Genomic DNA, 20,329 nt, shown 5'->3' with positions numbered 1-20,329 from the left:
TACACCTTGCTGCCCAATATATACACATATGCCACAACCTGAGGGACAGTGAATCACACACACACACTTGTGTTGAGGTGCAGACAGACAGACAGACAGACAGACACACACACACACACACACACATACACACACACACACACACAATGGTAATGCCTGTGCTGTCCAAACATCTTTAACTCATCTTAACTTAATCGTCACACACTGCCTGGCCAGAAAAAAGGTCACTCTAATATCCGTTGGACCGCCTTTAGCTTTGATTACGGCACCCATTCTCTGTGGCATCGTTTCCACGAGCTTCTGCAACGTCTCAACATTTATTTCTGTCTTGCATTCATTTTTCTCCTATTATTACAAATACACTGCCTGGCCTCTCTTTTGGCCGGGCAGTGTATTTGTAATATCTTGTTTCAGGTTATTTTTTAGATAAAGCAGAGGAACTCATCTCACCACTGATGTACACAGAGATCTGAGCAGAGACCCGATGCTTGATGTCCTCCTGAGAGACCACACACTGGTAGCGGTCGGTCCTGGTCACATTACCGTAGAGAGTGATGAAGACGTGGTCTTCCTCTGGGACTCGTTTCTCCTCAGCATGGAGGATGCTTCCAGTGCTGTTCTGCCACTCTGCTTTAGTGTTCACAGAAGCACCAGGAACCTCACACTGCAGAAGCTCCCAGTCTGCTGTGGCAGTTAGAGTCGTGACGGACGGCTTTGGAGTTGCAGCTGTGAACAGAAGGAACACAAAGACTTATGAGGGACGGATAAACTACAGAATAGAAACTCCCCTTCATGGTCCCAAAGGGGATACACAGCATGTCTTGCAGCCAGGTCTCACAGAGTAGGAGCCGTTTATGTTTGTTGTTTTCATGTCATTTTATTTACTTCAGATTTATCCTGCAATATCATTTTGAAAACTTGGTGGCAGGAATTAGCTGCACAGGAGTTCAAATATGGTCATAGGTGACCAGAGGGAGGTAAACTGTTCTCACCTGACGGAGCAGATGCTACAGCTACAAGCCAACAGCCAATGGAAATCAGGTATTGTGAAAGGGCTTTAATAAACATCAGACTGAACAGAAAATCAGCTGTTTGTCTCTTTCACCACTCACCTGTGAACTAATGCAGTTTGCAAAGAAGACATTTGAACGTGTAAAGTGCCGTCACTTGAAGTAAGACAGCGCTCTACGGGTGAATCTAGCGCATAGGAACCCTCACCACCACTGTTACGGATACGACTTGATCTTAAGCAGAGACACAAGGTCACCCAACACTTCAAATGTAGACTCACACACGCTTCCTGTTGCCATTGGTATCTAGAAGGGCAGCACCATTCATCCGATGTTTATATCGTCTCAATGTTTCCTCACATTAAATGAACATGACCAAGCCTACGATGTTTACGTTTAGTGTTCAATTCTCAGGGGCCGTTCAAACGCAGTGTCTCTTGCCGCCAAAAGGCAGGACGCATGTTGGTCCAACAAGAGTACTCACCAACATCCAGCTCAACGTAGAATGTCTGACGAGGCTGCAGATGTGGAAAATAACAGGAGTATCTTCCAGCGTCAGACGCCTTCGTGTCACTGATGATGATGGAGGTGTTGCCGTGCTTCAGTTCTCCAGGAAAGTGTGAGACTCGACCTTTGAACTGCTCACTCTGACCCCGAAAACCGTTGTTGTAATGGAGGCCGGCATCGTACAGGAAAACCTCCTGCAGGACTTCTCCTCCAGGACCGACTTTCCTCCAGTCAAAGAAAAGTGTTTCAGCGTTCCTGCCGATGGAGACTGGTAATACAGCATCACCACCGCCTTCTGGAACCACCACTCTGACAGCACCTGGAAGACAAAGCACGTTTAATCATGACTGTGTCAGACATTAGCTCTCAGGGATGTAAATAGAAAGCAATGTCTGTTGACTCAGAGGTTCTGCAGGAAGGGTAAACAGCTGATCTGAGCTTAATGGACTAAAGCAACAGGAAAATAAATGTACCGATTCATATCTGACTTTTACTCATCAGACAGGGTATGTGCCACAGAAAAATGATACTCACATATCGACAGAGGTGGGAAATTACTGAGTATATTTACTACAGTACTGAACTGCAGTACAATTTTGAGGTAGTTGTACTTTACTTCGAGTATTTCAAGTTTTCTACTGTGTACTTTTACTCCACTACATGTATTTAATCCCTCTAGTTGCTAGGCAGATTAGGATTAATGATGGTAAATATAATCCCTTAAATCAGACTGTAGTTCACCTGCAGTAAATCCAGCAGCTACAGAATCAGAAATACTTTATTCATCCCAAACTGGGAAATGTTTTAGTTACAGCAGAAAAATACAATATAATAAAAACAAGAAATATACAGAGAGTGAATAGTGCAATGAAATGGAATATTAAAGGAAAATATAATGTAAATGTACAGTGTGAAGTGTGCATGTTAAGTCCAGCTCACAGAGAGGCTATGGAGCAGAGAGTCCTGCAGCCAGAGGGGGTTATAGTACAGAGTTACTGCAGAGGGCAGGAAGGTTCTCCTGAACCTGTCCTTGTGACAGCGGAGCTGGAGCAGTCTGTTGGAGAAGGAGCTCAGCTGTCCTTCCAGTAGCTTGTTATCCATGATGGACAGCAGTCTGTTCAGAGTCCTCCTCTCCACCACAGCTTCAAAGCGGTCCAGGTTGATGCCGATGACAGAGCCAGCTTTCCTGATCAGTTTGCTAAATCTGCTGCTGTCACCGGCTCTGATGCTGCACACGTTGAAGGATCTCAGCCTCCTCAGGAAATAGAGTCGGCTCATCCCCTTCTTGTACACAGCGTCAGTGTTGGCCCTCCAGTTCAGTCCGTTGTCGAGGTACAGTCCAAGGTACTTGTAGTCCTCCACCACAGCCACATCCTCTCCCAGAATGCACAGGGGCAGTGGAGACGTCCTCTTCTTCCTGAAGTCAATGACCACCTCTCTGGTCTTGGCCACATTCAGAAGATGGTTTCTTCCAGTCCACTCCACAAAATCCTCCACCAGCGCTCTGTAATCTGGAGATGTTGGAGATACATATATATAAACATATAGTGCTGGTGGAGGATTTTGTGGAGTGGACTGGAAGAAACCATCTTCTATATACATATATACAAATCTTTGGAGGGAGTTGAAAGTCCGTGTTGCCCAGCGACAGCCCCAAAACATCACTGCTTTAGAGGAGATCTGCATGGAGGAATGGGCCAAAATACCAGCAACAGTGTGGAAACCTTGTGAAGACTTACAGAAAACGTTTGACCTCTGTCATTGCCAACAAAGGGTATATAACAAAGTATTGAGATGAACTTTTGTTATTGACCAAATACTTATTTTCCACAATCATTTGAAAATTAATTCATTAAAAATCCTACAATGTGATTTTCTGGATTTTTTCCCTCATTCTGTCTCTCATAGTTGAGGTATACCTATGATAAAATTACAGGCCTCTCTCATCTTTTTAAATGGGAGAACTTGCACAATTGGTGGCTGACTAAATACTTTTTTGCCCCACTGCATCTCATGTTGATGTAATTGTTCCTTATACATCTGTTGCTGTTGTGTAGGCCATCTATACGCAAGAGAAACGCTCCCTCTATGTTGATCCATTTGGGGCTCAGTCTCAGGCACTGAAGAGATGCACAGAAGTCAGCAGGTACGTGAGGGACACGGTGTGGGGAGGGTCCATTTATTTTGGGTGAGGGGTTAGTCACTTTGGGTGTTTAGTCATTCATGAGCCCTCTACTAAACAGGGCTTTCATGAGGCAGCGTGGCCTTAACGTCTCCCGCTGGTCATGCACCCACTCCAACAAGATGATAATTGAGCAAGATGGCGCCGAGGATGGCTGCCGTGTCTCGAGCTCCTCAACAACTCCACATCTTAGTGTTTTTATTGTTTTACTTTGTTGGTTGTTAACTTTTTTTTGCAACATGCAAACCGCCCAAGCGAGCCCTATCATCCAATATGATAGAGAACAACTTTTACACATCAGGTCGCTGGTGGACAGCAATAATCCACGACGACCTGCAAACAATGGAGAGTCTCCGTGTTTACCTGCTGGAGCTCTACCTGTGGAGCGCAGGAGGAAGAGACCACGAGGTTCCCGGGCCGGGGTCCTGGTCAGGCTGAGGAAACGTGAAAACAGGCCTCCTCTACCGAGTTTACTTCTGGCAAATGTCCAATCCCTGGATAATAAGCTGGACGAACTCCGTAGCAGGGTGGCATTTCAACGGGACATTAAGACCTGTAATGTTTTGGTTTTCACGGAGACTTGGCTCGACCCCACGATACCGGACGCCGCCATTGCTCCACACGGATTCTCCAATCATCGCCAGGACCGGACAGTAAACTCAGGGAAGAGCAAGGGAGGAGGTGTGTGCTTCATGATTAACAACAACTGGTGCTCAGATGTGGAGATCATTTCTTCGGACTGTTCTCCCAGCCTAGAGCACATCATGATCGGATGCCGGCCTTTTTATCTGCCGAGGGAGTTCACATCTGTTGTTCTAACAGCAGTGTATGTTCCGCCGCACGCTGACAACAACACAGCGCTGGAGGAGCTGTATGGGATTATCGACAGGACAGAGACTTCTCGGCCAGAGGCCGCATTTATTGTGGCCGGGGATTTTAACAGAGCCAACATGAAGAAAGTCCTGCCGAAATACTATCAGCACGTCAGCTGCCCCACGCGCGGTGGAAATAGGCCTACACTGGACCATGTTTACACTCCTTTCCGGCATGGATATAAAGCCCTCCCCCGCCCCCCCCTTCGGCAAGTCAGACCACATATCTCTTCTTCTGCTCCCCGTTTACCGGCAGAGACTGAAGAGGGACCGACCTGTGACAAGGACAGTGCAGCGTTGGTCCGAGCAGTCTGACTCTGCTCTCCGCCACTGCTTTGGCATCACGGAGTGGTGTGTGTTTGAGGAGGACGATATAAACACACACACTGACGCGGTCATTTGCTACATCGGCAAATGCATCGATGACGTCGTGCCGCGGATTACTGTACGGACATTCCCAAATGAGAAGCCCTGGATAAACGGCGAGGTCCGAGCTAAACTTAAAGCACGGGCCATCGCGCACAGCGGCGGTGATTTGGATGAGTACAGGAATTCCAGGTATGCACTCCGGAGAGCTATTAGCAGTGCGAAAAGACAATACAGGGACAAGGTGGAGTCGAACTACAAGGGCTCCAACGCCAGAAATATGTGGTCTGGACTAAAAACAATAACAGACTACAAAAGGACAACGAGTGGTGCTGAGGAAGTGTCTGCATCTCTCCCAGATGAACTGAACACATTTTATGCACGCTTTGAGAAGCCCCCGGCTGTGGAGGCACAAAAGGCCCAGGATCCCTGCTCACTGGTTTTAACCAGTGCAGATGTGTGTAGATCTCTGAAAAGGATCAACGCACACAGGGCTCCAGGACCTGATGGCATCCCTGGCCGTGCTCTCAAGGTGTGTGCAGTTCAGCTGGCAGATGTGTTCACAGACATTTTCAATAGGTCACTGCTCCAGTCTGTAGTCCCCACATGCTTTAAAGAGTCCATCATTGTCCCTGTCCCCAAAAAGACAAAACCCATCTGCCTCAATGACTACCGCCCAGTTGCACTCACCTCCATCATCATGAAGTGCTTTGAGCGGTTAGTCAAAACTTTTATCACCTCCTCCCTCCCTGACTCACTGGACCCCCTGCAGTTTGCCTACAGAGCAAACAGGTCCACGGATGATGCCATCTCCCTCACCCTCCACACTGCCCTCTCCCACCTGGACCAGAGGAACACTTATGTGAGAATGCTGTTCATTGACTACAGTTCAGCATTCAACACCATTGTGCCCTCCAAGCTCATCATTAAGCTCAGGGACCTTGGGCTCAACAGCGCCCTCTGTGACTGGATCATGAGCTTCCTGACGGGCAGATCCCAGGCAGTGCGGATGGGGAACATCACATCCTCCACCTTGACCCTCAACACCGGAGCCCCTCAGGGTTGTGTGCTCAGCCCTCTCCTCTACTCCCTGTTCACGCACGACTGCGTGGCCACACACAGCTCCAACACCATCATCAAGTTTGCTGACGACACGACCGTCATCGGCCTGATCACAGACGGCGACGAGACGGCGTACAGAGAGGAGGTCAGAGCCCTGACATCTTGGTGCCAGGACAACAACCTCCATCTCAACGTCAGCAAAACAAAGGAGCTGATTGTGGACTACAGGAAGAGGCAGAGAGAGGCACACACACCCATCACCATCGACGGGACTCCTGTGGAGAGAGTCAGCAGCTTCAGGTTCCTCGGGGTAAACATCAGTGAGGACCTGACATGGACACATCACACCAGGGTCATATCCAAGACGGCTCGACAGCGGCTCTTCTTCCTCCGCAGGCTGCGGAAGTTCAACATGGACTCCAGGATACTCTGCAACTTCTACAGGTGCACCATCGAGAGTATCCTGACTGGCTGCATCACCGCCTGGTATGGCAGTTGCACCGCCCTCAACCGTAAGACTCTACAGAGGGTGGTGAAAACTGCTCAGCACATCACCAGGACGGAGCTGCCATCCATGGAGGACCTCTACACCCAGCGGTGTAGGAAGAAGGCCGGTAGGATATTAAAGGACCCCCATCACCCCAGCAACAATCTGTTCTGTCTGCTGCCGTCTGGCAGACGGTACCGCAGCATCCGGACCAAGACCACCAGACTCAGAGACAGTTTTATACCACAGGCTATAAGACTACTGAACTCCTGAGCTGTGTGAATGTCTACTCACATCTGTTTATAGTACACACATACATATATATTATACACATCTGCCATACATATCTGTTTATAGTACACATATCTATATATTATACATATCTGCCATATACATCTGTTATACATAATATATGCATCTGTCCATACCTCCTCATTCAACAGTGTAAAGTGTTTAAATACTCTCAATGTATTCCACATATGTATATATTTCACATCCTCAAATCTTTATTGTTAATATTGTAAATATTCTTCTCTCTTTTTGCACTATTTTATTTATCTTTTGCACCATGTATGTTGAGTTGTTGGAGGAGCACGCGACATAAGATTTTCATTGCCAACATATACGCTGTATCTGCTGTGCATATGACCAATAAAACCTTGAAACCTTGAAACCTTGAAACAAGATGCTACAGCATGTGGCGTTATTGTGTGTAAAGTAAGCAAATTTGCCTTTCATCTTCCATCAATTCAGAGAAATGCATCACTGGATTTGTTAAGCTTCCATGTATCCTCAACAGCCCAACAGCTCATCAAGGAAACGGGTTGGTTTCTACTTTGTTTTCAGTTGTTATGCAAGTGCTATTTATTCCAGCAATAACATGGCTATCTGTAATCAGATGATTTGTCGGAGCTATGTCGGGTGCGTGGCGAACATGACACCCATGATCAATGGGTAAGGCAAGTTTGGAGCACTTGAAGTTGATAACTGTAATGTTTTTTTCCCTTTTCTTCCAGTCGGAGTGCACACTTTGTAAAAGCTGGAATCACAGCCTTTGTGTGGGGGAACCACCTGTGGACGACGATTACTGTCCTGCATGTATTTGACGGCCAATAAATAAAATCCCTTGCCGAACCATGCCTCTATTCATCCAGTGATGAAGTTGTAGCCAATTGTGACAGTTTTTCTCCATTGGGAACAGCTACAAGTAAATAGTCAATAATAAATATTCAGCTTGTTGCTTCAAAGTCTGAACAGTAGCTCAGACCATCAGCGGTAAGGCAGTGGATTAATACCTTTTGAAAGCAGGACTGGGTTCGTATCTCACAGCGGCTACTTTCATAGCGTTTGATATGTGCTTTGTAATGGTCACTATATGCACTTTTTAGGCTAAAAAACAAAGCAATATCCTTTCAGATGGCCATGCTTGTCTATTGTCCGTAACACATGGCTTTTGCATTCGTTTTTGAGGCTTGCGTTGGCAGCGTCTGTGTCATATTGTGGATATCACCAGCTAACATGGTGGGGTTTATTTCATCCATGTTAAACGGTGATTTGTAAACAGCTGACAAGAGCTGACAAGATGTATATGGCTCAAGCACGGCATTGTTTGAGCTGGTCGGTGGTGTAACATTCATGACTGAGATTTATATTTTCAGATGTATGGGTTCGAATCCTGTCGCTAGAGACTGAATATTGTTTATTTTCATTTTTATTTTTTGGCCAGCATATTTTCTGTTGTTGTCTGTAGATGATCTCAACATGTGCATTTTACATGAACTGGTGATGTTAACGGTTTTTCCCCGAGGTTTTCTACATTGTCTGGTCACACTTCAGACACACAAGTACGTGAAAAATGACGAACCTGGCAACCACAACATCTGGCGGAAAAGGTAAACAAACTCAACCAGTTAAACCGGAATCCAGTTAAACTGGAACACCGCCATCTTTGCAGCTGTCGGGAGATATCGAAACTAACATCACTAATGTACAAGATCTGAGTACTTCTACTTTTACTAATGTACAAGATCTGAGTACTTCTACTTTTACTCAAGTACAAGATCTGAGTACTTCTACTTTTACTCAAGTCCAAGACCTGAGTACTTCTACTTTTACTCAAGTACCAGATCTGAGTACTTATACTTTTACTAATGTACAAGATCTGAGTACTTCTACTTTTACTCAAGTACAAGACCTGAGTACTTCTACTTTTACTCAAGTACAAGACCTGAGTACTTCTACTTTTACTCAAGTACAATACCTGAGTACTTCTACTTTTACTGAAGTACAATACCTGAGTACTTCTACTTTTACTGAAGTACAATACCTGAGTACTAGTAGTGGGAGTACTTCTCCAGTCAGTTAATCGGTAATCATTATTGGTTTGATCATGCAGCATGACGTCACTCCACTACCCACAGTAGTGTTCAGCAGCAGGAGAGCCGCCATCTTTGCAGCTGTCGGGAGATATCGAAAGTAACATCCCGCAGGGCCCTCTGTTAGATCCATGTTTCTAACACATGTAGCTGTATCTAAAGTCACCCCAACATCAACACAGCTCCTCTATACAATAAAACCGAGCCTGAAATGTACATTAAACCCCTTTAAAAACACTTTTCTCCTTCAGTTATGAATTCTTTAAAGTTAGTCAGTATGACAACATCCAATAATATGAATCTGAACTCATTTATAAGATCATATTAATGTAGAACAGACGTCAAACCTTCGCTGTAATTATTGTGCTTTAAACAATGAAGCCTTTTAAGACTGAATCTAGAATCTTTAGCAGGGGCTAAGCTAGTTAGCTCACATTAGCTTCACTGCATTGAAACCAATGCCTTCTGTTGCTAGCTTTAGCGTTAGCATTAGCGTTAGCATTAACACAACAGAGCAGTTGATAGCAGCTTCTTACCGGGTTTCTGTCCCAGAGTTGCTCCAGAGAAAGTCAGCAGAAAGAGAAACTGAAGTCTGAAACCAAACATGTTTCACCGCAGGAACAACACTATTTTACAGAGATCACATTTAGCTTACAGGGAATAACTATATTTGAAGTTTAATGTCAGAGAAACAGAAAGTAAACTCTGTCGCAGATTATTTCCTGTTTCTTCCTCTCTGAGTTTCTGATGGGTGGAGTCTTCACCTGTGTCTTCCCCTGTGTCTTCACCTGTGTCTCACTGTTCAATTTAAAACCAACAACTGTAACAGAAACACATCAATAACAGCAACGTTGTGAAAGCCACTAGAGGTGGAGGAAGTACTCAGACTATTTACTGAAGTAAAAGGAGTAATACTGCAGTCTAAGAATACTGAGTAAAAGTCCTGCTTTCAAAATGACACTAGAAGTTAAACAGTAATAGCATTTATACAAAATAACCTGTTCCCATTTCTTAAATAAAGTAATTGTAAAATCCTTACATTCTGAAGAGTTCAACAAACATTATTCTATACTTCTTATAATACATGTGAATCTGGTGCACCACTAGAGTTTGGTAGTATTGTAAAAGTCACTAAACATTTATTATTATCAGTATTTATTTCTGAAGATATCTGATTTCAATGCAAGCTTTCCTTAACACACATTTTTACATTTAAGAACAATCTATGATGTCCATATCAATAACTTTATTGACAACAGTTTCATCAAAGCATCAGAAAGGTTCAGAGATATTCTTTAAGGCTTTTTGAATCTTTCAAAATGTAATTGATCTGTTCTGAAGTGCCATGTCCTTAAAGAATGAAGACTTGTTGAGAAAAACACATTTGAGAACGTAATATTTGACCAATATAACCAAACGATCCAGCTTCCCACTGGATCCCAGAACAGCAAAAGTAAAGTAAATTAAAGACCCATGCATTCCTTATTTGTGCTTCAGCAGAAAATACACAACAATAACAGTGGGTCATTTTTTTGGCAGATAATACAGTCAGCAGGTAACACAATAAAAATAAAGGAAACAGAAAACAAACTCAGAATATCAGGCAGCGTTTTTCATCTGACAACATAAGAAACCCCCTCAATAATTCACAGTGAGGTTTGGAGAGATTATTGTTCAGAATAAAACTCCAGGTCACTTTGGTGTAATGACATGATGTACGGTTGAATAATCCCCAGAAATGGATACGTGTATTTAACACAAGGACATAAATCAATTAACACATTCAGACTGACCAACCAATTATCATTTTCCAGGAGTTAATTTAAAACAGATCAACTTCAGACATTTTCTCAAACAACAAACTCCACCTTCTGATTGGCGTTCCCTGAATGGCAAACAAATCAACAAATTAAGGAAAAATATAAAAGTGAAAGAGCTGGTTTCACAGGAACCTGTAACAGGCTGCTCATAAAGAGTAACTGCATCTGGATTATTCCTGCCAGATTCATCCTCTGCTTTATCATCGAAAGAGATAAAGGTCTTCCTAAAAACAGTAAACTTTAAACAATACAATTATAATATTTACACTTCATTTTAGACATTCTTCTCCTCGATATTAACGTCCTTTTGAGACAGATTTACGTTCAACAATTAGCAAGAATATTCATCACAGTGATTCTGTGGCGGTTAATTCTCTCTCTCTCTCCTTCAGACTGATGATCCTCTATTTTAAAAAGGAAGTAAAAATAGTTATTGCATCACACACACACACACACACACACACACACACACACACACACACACACACACACACACACACACACACACACACACACACACACACACACACACACACACACACACACACACACACACACACACACACACACACACACCATCAGTAATATGTTGTTTCAGATTATCTGATTCCTCGTTTCCACACAGCTTTGAGTTTGAATGTGAGTCAAACTGGAGTTCATTCCTTCCTCTAGAACAGTGTTTCTCAAACTTTTTCAGACCAAGGACCACTTAACCAATAAAAAATACTCACGGACCACCTAACTCCCCCAATATCCCAAAACAAGATTCAAGATTCAAGAAGCTTTATTAATCCCGAGGGAAATTGAGGTGCAACAGTTCAATACAAAGAAGGAAGGAGAAATATACACCAAATATAACTAAATATAACTAAATATAAACTAGAATAAATACAATAGGCCTGCTTACTACTCCAACAGTGTATTACAAATTACAGCCTAATAATAACAGCTCTATGTGACCTTCTCTATATCGCTCGTTCACACATTAAATCAACAATACAAAAACAGCTACGGATTCCACAAGCATTTCGTTCACATGCGATTTAAACGGTAAATGCTGATAGATTTTACACATCATATGAAACATAGACTACATTTATTACTGAGTTTATGTCCGAGCGAACAGAGAGATACGCAAAATGCATTTAGTACGACACAAACTTCTGCTGTATTTTCAAAAATAAAATACAGTAAAACTATGGTTGCAGGCCCAAGTTTAACAAGAATTTAACAATAAACACAAGGTCATTATTTACACTGTTACATTTACAAATAGCATCGTATACTCACTCATACACTGCGTGTCTCTGTTGCTACCTAATGGGAGGAATGGTGCTGCTTGTGCTGAGACATCAGTGAAACAATGTCTGGATCCAAACTGGAGAGTTTTAGTCTCATATCACAGTCCACATTGATCCTGTTACGCTGCTTTGTTTTCAGACCAACACGTGTAGAAAAACCAACTTCACAGTTGTAGTTGTTGGAAACGGCGTCAACAGTTTCAGAGCAGCGTCAGCCAGCTCTAGGTGCTCAGGCTGGACGTGGGCCCAAAAGTCTGTCAAGCTTTTCTCTCTGAAAGTCGTCCTCAGTGTCCCATCAGATGCGATGTCCACAAGGCTGTCAACCTGTCTTGATGGGAGCTTGGAACCGACGTGTTCGATGTGCGTTTTGTCCCCAAATGGATTCCTGATCCACTCATAGCCTGCATCTAGTTCTGGGAAATATCTTCCCAGCTGAAAGTGAAGGCCTTGCAGATGTTCCTTGAAGGCTGCAACAGTGCCGCCGTCCAGCTCTTCATCTGCAGCGAGGAGAAAATCCACAAGCGTCGGAAAACAGTCAAACTCCTGGCGATCCAGACGGACACACCACAATTCCATCTTGAGGCGTGGGGCTTTAATGTTGTCCTGCACATTGAAGGCGGTGACGGCTTTTCCCTGCAGCGCTAAGTTCAAAGCATTGAGTGCGCTAAAGACATCGGCCAGGTATGCCAATTTTGAGAGCCACTGGAAATCATGCAGTCTGTCATACAGTTCATCAGTATGATGCAAGAATAACATCACCTCATCGCGCAGTTCAAATAGACGGGTGAGAACTTTCCCACGCGACAGCCAGCGAACTTCAGTATGGAAAAGCAGTTTTGTGTGTTCACTTCCCATTTCATCACACAGAGCTTTAAAAAGACGTGTGTTCAGTGCTTTGGTTTTTATCCATCCATCCCGCTTTTCCGTCAGGGTCGCGGAGGTAACAGCTCCAGCAGAGAGCCCCAAACTTCTCTTTCCCTGGCCACATCAACCAGCTCTGACTGGGGGATTACAAGGCGCTCCCAGGCCAGCGAAGAGATATAACCCCTCCACCTGGTCCTAGGTCTACCCCTCGGTCTCTTCCCAGCTGGACGTGCCTGGAACACCTCCCTAGGGAGGCACCCAGGTGGCATCCTCACTAGGTGCCCGAACCACCTCAACTGCCTCCTTTCAACGCGAAGGAGCAGCGGTTCTACTCCGAGTCCCTCCTGGATGACTGAACTTCTCACCTTATCCCTAAGGGAGATGCCAGCCACCCTGCGGAGAAATCCCATTTCGGCCGCTTGTATCCGCGATCTCGTTCTTTCGGTCCTGACCCATCCTTCATGACCATAGGTGAGGGTAGGAACGAAGATGGCCCGGTAGACAGAGAGTTTTGCCTTCTGACTCAGCTCTCTCTTCGTCACAACGGTGCGGTAAAGCGACTGCAGTACCGCTCCCGCTGCTCCGATTCTCCGGCCCATCTCACGCTCCATTGTTCCCTCACTCGAGAACAAGACCCCGAGATACTTGAACTCCTTCACTTGGGGTAAGGCCTCATTCCCTACCTGAAGTGGACAGTCCATCGGTTTCCTGCTGAGAACCATGGCCTCAGATTTGGAGGTGCTGATCCTCATCCCAGCCGCTTCACACTCGGCCGCGAACCGATCCAGTGAGTGTTGAAGGTCACAGACCGATGAAGCCATTAGGACCACATCATCTGCAAAAAGCAGTGGTGCAATCCTTAGCCCACCGAACTGCAAACCCCCTCCCCCACGACTACGCCTCGAAATCCTGTCCATGAATATCACAAACAGGATTGGTGACAAAGCGCAGCCCTGGCGGAGGCCAACCCTCACCGGAAATCGGTCCGACGTGCTGCCGAGGACCCGGACACAGCTCTCGCTTTGAGAGTACAGAGATTGGATGGCCCTGAGCAAAGACCCCCTCACCCCATACTCCCGCAGCACCTCCCACAGTATCTCCCTGGGAACCCGGTCATACGCCTTCTCCAAATCCACAAAGCACATGTAGACCGGATGAGCGTACTCCCAGGCCCCCTCCAGGATCCTTGCGAGAGTGAAAAGCTGCTCCATCGTTCCACGACCAGGACGAAAACCGCATTGTTCCTCTTCAATCTGAGGTTCGACAATCGGCCGGACCCTCCTTTCCAGCACCTTAGAGTAAACTTTCCCGGGGAGGCTGAGTAATGTGATGCCTCTGTAATTGGCACACACCCTCTGATCCCCCTTTTTAAAGAGAGGAACCACCACCCCGGTCTGCCACTCCTTCGGTACTGTTTCCGACTTCCACGCAATGTTGATGAGACGTGTCAACCATGACAGTCCCTCAACACCCAGAGCCTTCAGCATTTCTGGGCGGATCTCATCCACCCCCGGGGCTTTGCCACTGTGGAGCTGTTTAACAACCTGAGTGACTTCCCCCCGTGAAATTGGAATTGATCCTCCTTCATACTCCAGCTCTGCCTCTAACATAGAGTGCGGAGTTGTCGGATTCAGGAGTTCCTCAAAGTGTTCCTTCCACCGCCCTAACACACTATCAGTTGAGGTCAACAGCGCCCCATCCCTACTGTACACAGATTGGATGGTTCCCTGCTACCCCCCTCCTGAGGTGTCGGAGGGTTTTCCAGAACAACTTTGGTGCCGACCGAAAGTCCTTCTCCATGGCTTCTCCGAACTTCTCCCACACCTGCTGCTTTGCCTCAGCCACGGCTGAGGCTGCTGCCCTTCGGGCCTGTCGATACCTTGCAACTGCGTCAGGAGTACCCAGGGATAACATATCCCGGAAGGCCTCCTTCTTCAGTCGGACGGCTTCCCTGACCACCGGTGTCCACCAGGAGGTTCGAGGGTTACCGCCCCTTGAGGAACCTAAGACCTTGAGACCACAGCTCCTTGCCGCAGCTTCGGCAATAGAGGCTTTGAACACCGCCCACTCTGGTTCAATGTCCCCAGCCTCCACAGGGATGCCTGAAAAGCTCTGCCGGAGGTGTGAGTTGAAGGCCTCCTGGACTTGGGACTCCTCCAGACGTTCCCAGTTCACCCGCACAACATGTTTGGGCTTACCAGGTCTGTCCAGAGGCTTCCCCCGCCACTCGACCCAACTCTTTGGTCTTTGGTCCATCGCTTTGGTTTTTATTGTATTAACAATTTTCACTCGTCCAGTACTGATTTGAGGCATGGTGGCATTTTTTTCACAGCCAGCTGTTCTCTGTGAATGCAACAGTGTGTTGCTGTGGCGCAAGGTGCAACTGCGCGTACGCCCGCTGCCAGTCCCTTGTGTTTCCCAGTCATTGCAGTTGCACCATCTGTGCAAATACCAACACATTGTGTCCAGTCGATATTATTCTGCAGGATGAAATCGTTGACTGAGTCAAACATGGCTTCCCCTGTGGTGTTGGTCGGCAGGGAACGACAAAACAGAAATTCATCCTGCACACCGCCATCATAAATGTACCTTACAAAACACAGCAGATTTGCCTCATTCACGATATCAGTTGACTCGTCCGGTTTCAGTGTGAAAAACTGGCTTTGGCGTAAACGTGTGATCAGCTGATCTTTGACATTTTCGGCCATGGCTGTTATTCGCCGCTGGACAGTATCATTGGAGAGGGGGACCCTGTTAATTTCGTCGCTTGCTTTCTCCCCAAACAATACATTAGCCATAACCTTGGCAGCTGGTTTGACTAAATTCTCACCTATCGAATGAGGTTTCCCTGTTTTTGCGATGAGAAGGGATACCCTGTATGATGCCTCTGTAGCCTTCGCATTTTCCCCCGTCGCAAAAAAATGTGAGGGCGCCTTCGTCATGTGTTTTTTAAGTTCATCACGGTTTCTCTCAAACAATGCTAAAGGTTTCCCGATGTAATCCTTGTGTTTGCTCTCAAAATGACGCTAGAGCTTGGCGGGTTTCATAGCCTCGTTAGCCAACGACTCGTAGCACAAAACACAGTGTGGATTGGGATCCTCTTCATCTCCGGTCCAGAAAAATCCAAATTGTATGTAGTCGCTGTGATATTTTCTCTTCACTTTAGCGCTGGACTTTCCGCGATCAAGCCGAGTCTCACAGCTTTCAGCCGGGTGGTGGTTAGACGGCGAACCGCTCTCCTGGGACTCAGTAACGCACACAAAATCCCTTGTCGCTGCGGCTGAACCACTTGTAGTTGCTGGATCTCCTGCATCAGGACGATGCACCTTGACTGTCACGTCAGATTTGTCATTTAATTTTCTTTTAACTGACCCTGTCTTTAGCCATCGATCCATCTTGTCAGTTGACAGCTCAAATTGACCGCGCAAATCATTTATGACGTAAGATCGTAACCTACGTAGCTACGAACCTACGTAGCTACATCTATGCCACACTCTATACTAGTCATTTTAAGACAGTTTGAGAAACACTTTAAACCTATAATATATTAATTTCAAATGTGACATTTTACCAAAATACTCACGGACCACTAGGGGTCGCTCACGGACCACCAGTGGTCCACAGACTGCAGAACGTCTCTCTGGAATGAGCTTCAACTATTTAGACGTCGTTAACTTGAGCAACTTATTTCAGAGCGAGGAACGCACTGTAAGCCACAGGAAGTTAGCATCAATAAGCTAACATGCTACTTCCTTCCTTTGCTCGACTTGTTGAAAGTGAAACTGTAATTTAATAATTACAGAGAAACTGGTCGAATAGTTCAGGAAATGGAGAATAACTGTGCTCTGCTTCAGGAGCTGGTTCACATAAAGCAGAGATGAATAACAGCAGGCTTTCATCTCCATTTAATGACTCCATTACTCTGATCTTTGGTCCTGAGTTTGTCTCTGTAACGCTTCAATCAGGGGGCTCCCTCTGTACCCTTTTGTCAGGTCCAAAACTGACACTTGCAGCAAACACTGTTAAATAAACACATGAGACATCAGTTAAGGCTGTTAAAACTTGCAAGGAGAGAGTGCAGGAGACAGTGCAGTTACAACGCCCCCACAAACTCTGCCTGTCCCGCGCACCTCCCTTTCTTTTTATTAGTTTTAGGATGCCCTAATCACATAAGCACGAGTCAGTATAGAGGGAGGGGATTGTGAGGCTGCTCGTGTCCTCTAAAGTACATAGTTGCTTTATATGTATATTTGTTGGTGTGTGTGTGTGTGTGAGGAGTGTGGAGCAGTCTTCCTGCACGTGCGTCCTTCGGTGGTCATGTTGCGGAGTGTTGTCCTGAGAACGTGTTCGCCCACACGTTCTCAGGGAGTAGTTTCTCATACCAAGTATCTGTACAATCATAATAATCTGTTGCTTAAACAGACTGTTTCTACCAGTTATTTTCCATACACGATTAGGATATGGTAGACAATGATAATGACTGTGTATTTAAAAATATATACATTTATTTACATTTAATTCTAACACCTTTACAGAGTTACAGTCAGGAAGAGAAGCTGTGTGGAAACCAAGGAGTTCAGGTAGTTTCAGGTTTATGGAGTTTAATATCATATGTGTGTATCCATGCAACCACAAGCTACTCTACTGAATTCTAGGAGAGGCTTTGGTGTGAAGAAAGGTGTGAGAGCCATTTGGGCATTTTATTTACTGTACTTATCGACCACTTGATGAGCACATTGCACATTCTCTAAAGTTAACATTAATGAACCTAATTATAATCATACAGTTTACCTGACATTGTGCTTTGTTTATGGGCCGCCATAAGTTCATGTTTTTGTTGTTCTAGAAAATAATCATAGCACACCGTAGTGCGCACGCTCAAGAGGGCAGTCTCAGGTAGAGATGGCGTTGCCAGCGTGACAAAGAAAAAGGTCTGAATGGAAGTCTGGAAGGGGCAAGGGAAGAAGGCTCTGACCGCACGCATCCCTAGCTGTATTTTTGTGAGTATACATTTTGTTTGTGCTGTGCAGAAGTCCCAAATCGGCAGTGGGATCTCTTAAACAGCCATTAGTCTAGCTATCCAAACCTTTGTAGAAGCAGATAACTTCCTTCAGATCAGAACCTGCAGCAGAGAAAATCAAACATAGATTACATAAAGTCAACTTTTATCCAAACAGAAATATTACTGATGATCCAACAACATGTCCTTCTGGGTATAATCTCTCAGAGTGAGTTTGTTCTTGATGAATGTTTGAGTCAGCAGGAATGAATGTGTGTGTACAGATGACCCCTGAGGGACACCATCACACACTCCTCCTGCAGTCTGACTGAGACTTTGATTCTCCTCTCATTCAGGTCTCTGTTTCCACTGCTGTACATTACTCATGCTTTCAGTCGTCTGGTATCTAGTAGAAGGAACTCGTTGAATAGTTTAGCACTTTGTGAATAGTTGTGCTTTGCTAAAGTAGGCTTTCATCTCCATTTAATGACTCCATTACTCTGATCTTTGGTCCTGAGTTTGTCTCTGGAACGCTTCAATCAGGGGGCTCCCTCTGTACCCTTTACAGAGTTACAGTCAGGAAGAGAAGCTGTGTGGAAACCAAGGAGTTCAGGTAGTTTCAGGTTTATGGAGTTTAATATCATATGTGTGTATCCATGCAACCACAAGCTACTCTACTGAATTCTAGGAGAGGCTTTGGTGTGAAGAAAGGTGTGAGAGCCATTTGGGCATTTTATTTACTGTACTTATCGACCACTTGATGAGCACATTGCACATTCTCTAAAGTTAACATTAATGAACCTAATTATAATCATACAGTTTACCTGACATTGTGCTTTGTTTATGGGCCGCCATAAGTTCATGTTTTTGTTGTTCTAGAAAATAATCAGAGCACACCGTAGTGCGCACGCTCAAGAGGGCAGTCTCAGGTAGAGATGGCGTTGCCAGCGGGACAAAGAAAAAGGTCTGAATGGAAGTCTGGAAGGGGCAAGGGAAGAAGGCTCTGACCGCACGCATCCCTAGCTGTATTTTTGTGAGTATACATTTTGTTTGTGCTGTGCAGAAGTCCCAAATCGGCAGTGGGCCGGCAAAGGATTTATCGACAACCAAGGAATACAGCATTTAAATGGAACCATGAAGTATCTGGGTTTTCATGGGAGTCAATACTCGAATGCGCACCGCAGACTAAGAGGCCTTTGAACATTTGGATACGCGTAATCGGCCGCTACAAAAGGCCTTCTCCAAACCAAGAAACACACACTGATCAGAAGGACCTCCTAAACAGCCGTTAGTCTAGCTATACACACCTTTGTAGAAGTGGATAACTCCCTCCTGACGAGAACCTGCAGCAGAGAAAATCAAACACAGATTACATAAAGTCAACTTTTATCCAAACAGAAATATTACTGATGATCCAACAACAACATGTCCTTCTGGGTATAATCTCTCAGAGTGAGTTTGTTCTTGATGAATGTTTGAGTCAGCAGGAATGAATGTGTGTGTATATGTAACGGAGTAAATACCTTGTCTTGTAGTTATTGTTAAATCCTGTGTCATTGGGTCAGGACTGTTATTCTACAGTATTTTAATACAGTGTTGCATTGCGGGTATCCTGCAGCAGGAAATACGACGTCTGCTGCAGGTAGGTTGAGTAAAGGAATGGTCCGCAGGAGAAGTCTTTACAAGTCATCTTATTATTGGATTGTACAAGAGACTTCATTTTACACTTTTGTATAACATATATGCCATCCTATGAATCGCATTTTTGCGATGTTTGGCACAGTATTGTAACTTTTATTTGATTTTATGTTTTCGTTTCACCTTGAAGTACGGCTGCATTGCTGTCGTACAACTTGTAATATTGAATTTATTTTGTCTAGGTGGACCCAATTCGAAACCCATGCTCTGTATTTGTTTTGTCTGACACATTGTGCAGGTAAGCAATTAGATTTGTTGGTTAAGTTATATGTTTCTTGTATGTTTTAAAATTCCACTCGTGGCGAGGCTAGCATTCTCGAGCTAGAACTGCTAGCAGGTCAGGGCACGTCATTGTTGCATTCCATATGAAGTACTGCGTGTCGCCACAGGAGCAGAGTGTTTATCCTGAGTTTGAGTGCTGTTCAGCGTAACTAACATTGAAAATGGGTGAAGTAGTGATTGTACGCTGTATGTCAGATTGACATAGTAACTGCATATTTTGACATATACACTGTATGATCACCGTGATAAAATGTCTATGCATTTAGATATAAATTAGAACTATAAATAGGTTTGCTTTATTAACACATTGCATATTAATGTAATGCTGTAACATATAGTAGTTTCTAGTTAATTGTAAAATGATTGTAAAACAATATTAGTAATGTAGTACACCATAAGCAGGAAATATGAGGTCTCTGCTGCAGGTGGACCCGATTCGAAACCCATGCTCTGTATTTGTTTTGTCTGACCCATTGTGCAGGTAAAAAAATACTTTTTAAGGGG

General features: G+C 44.8%; 1 protein-coding gene across 9 annotated transcripts in view; it reads right to left on the bottom strand.

The window, feature by feature from the left end:
* The window catches only part of LOC134882975 (butyrophilin subfamily 1 member A1-like), a 158,419-nt gene that overhangs the window by 22,160 nt on the left and 115,930 nt on the right, over positions 1-20,329 (bottom strand). The window contains exons 1-3 of one of the 9 annotated variants that reach the window (XM_063911038.1): positions 9,398-9,649; positions 1,495-1,836; positions 451-726 (exon numbers count right to left, since the gene is read on the bottom strand). The exons of the other annotated variants lie outside the window; for them this stretch is intronic. Of the exons in view, the coding sequence (XP_063767108.1) occupies positions 451-726; positions 1,495-1,836; positions 9,398-9,467 (688 nt within the window). The 5' untranslated portion in view covers positions 9,468-9,649. Of the gene's footprint in view, positions 1-450; positions 727-1,494; positions 1,837-9,397; positions 9,650-20,329 lie in introns of those variants that run through there. 9 annotated transcript variants of the gene reach the window in all.

The sequence above is a fragment of the Eleginops maclovinus genome, chromosome 20 (genome assembly GCF_036324505.1).
Source record: "Eleginops maclovinus isolate JMC-PN-2008 ecotype Puerto Natales chromosome 20, JC_Emac_rtc_rv5, whole genome shotgun sequence".
Classification (NCBI taxonomy): domain Eukaryota; kingdom Metazoa; phylum Chordata; class Actinopteri; order Perciformes; family Eleginopidae; genus Eleginops; species Eleginops maclovinus.
The sequence above is the reverse complement of the archived record's forward strand: the minus strand, read 5'-3'. Positions and strand labels throughout refer to the sequence as shown.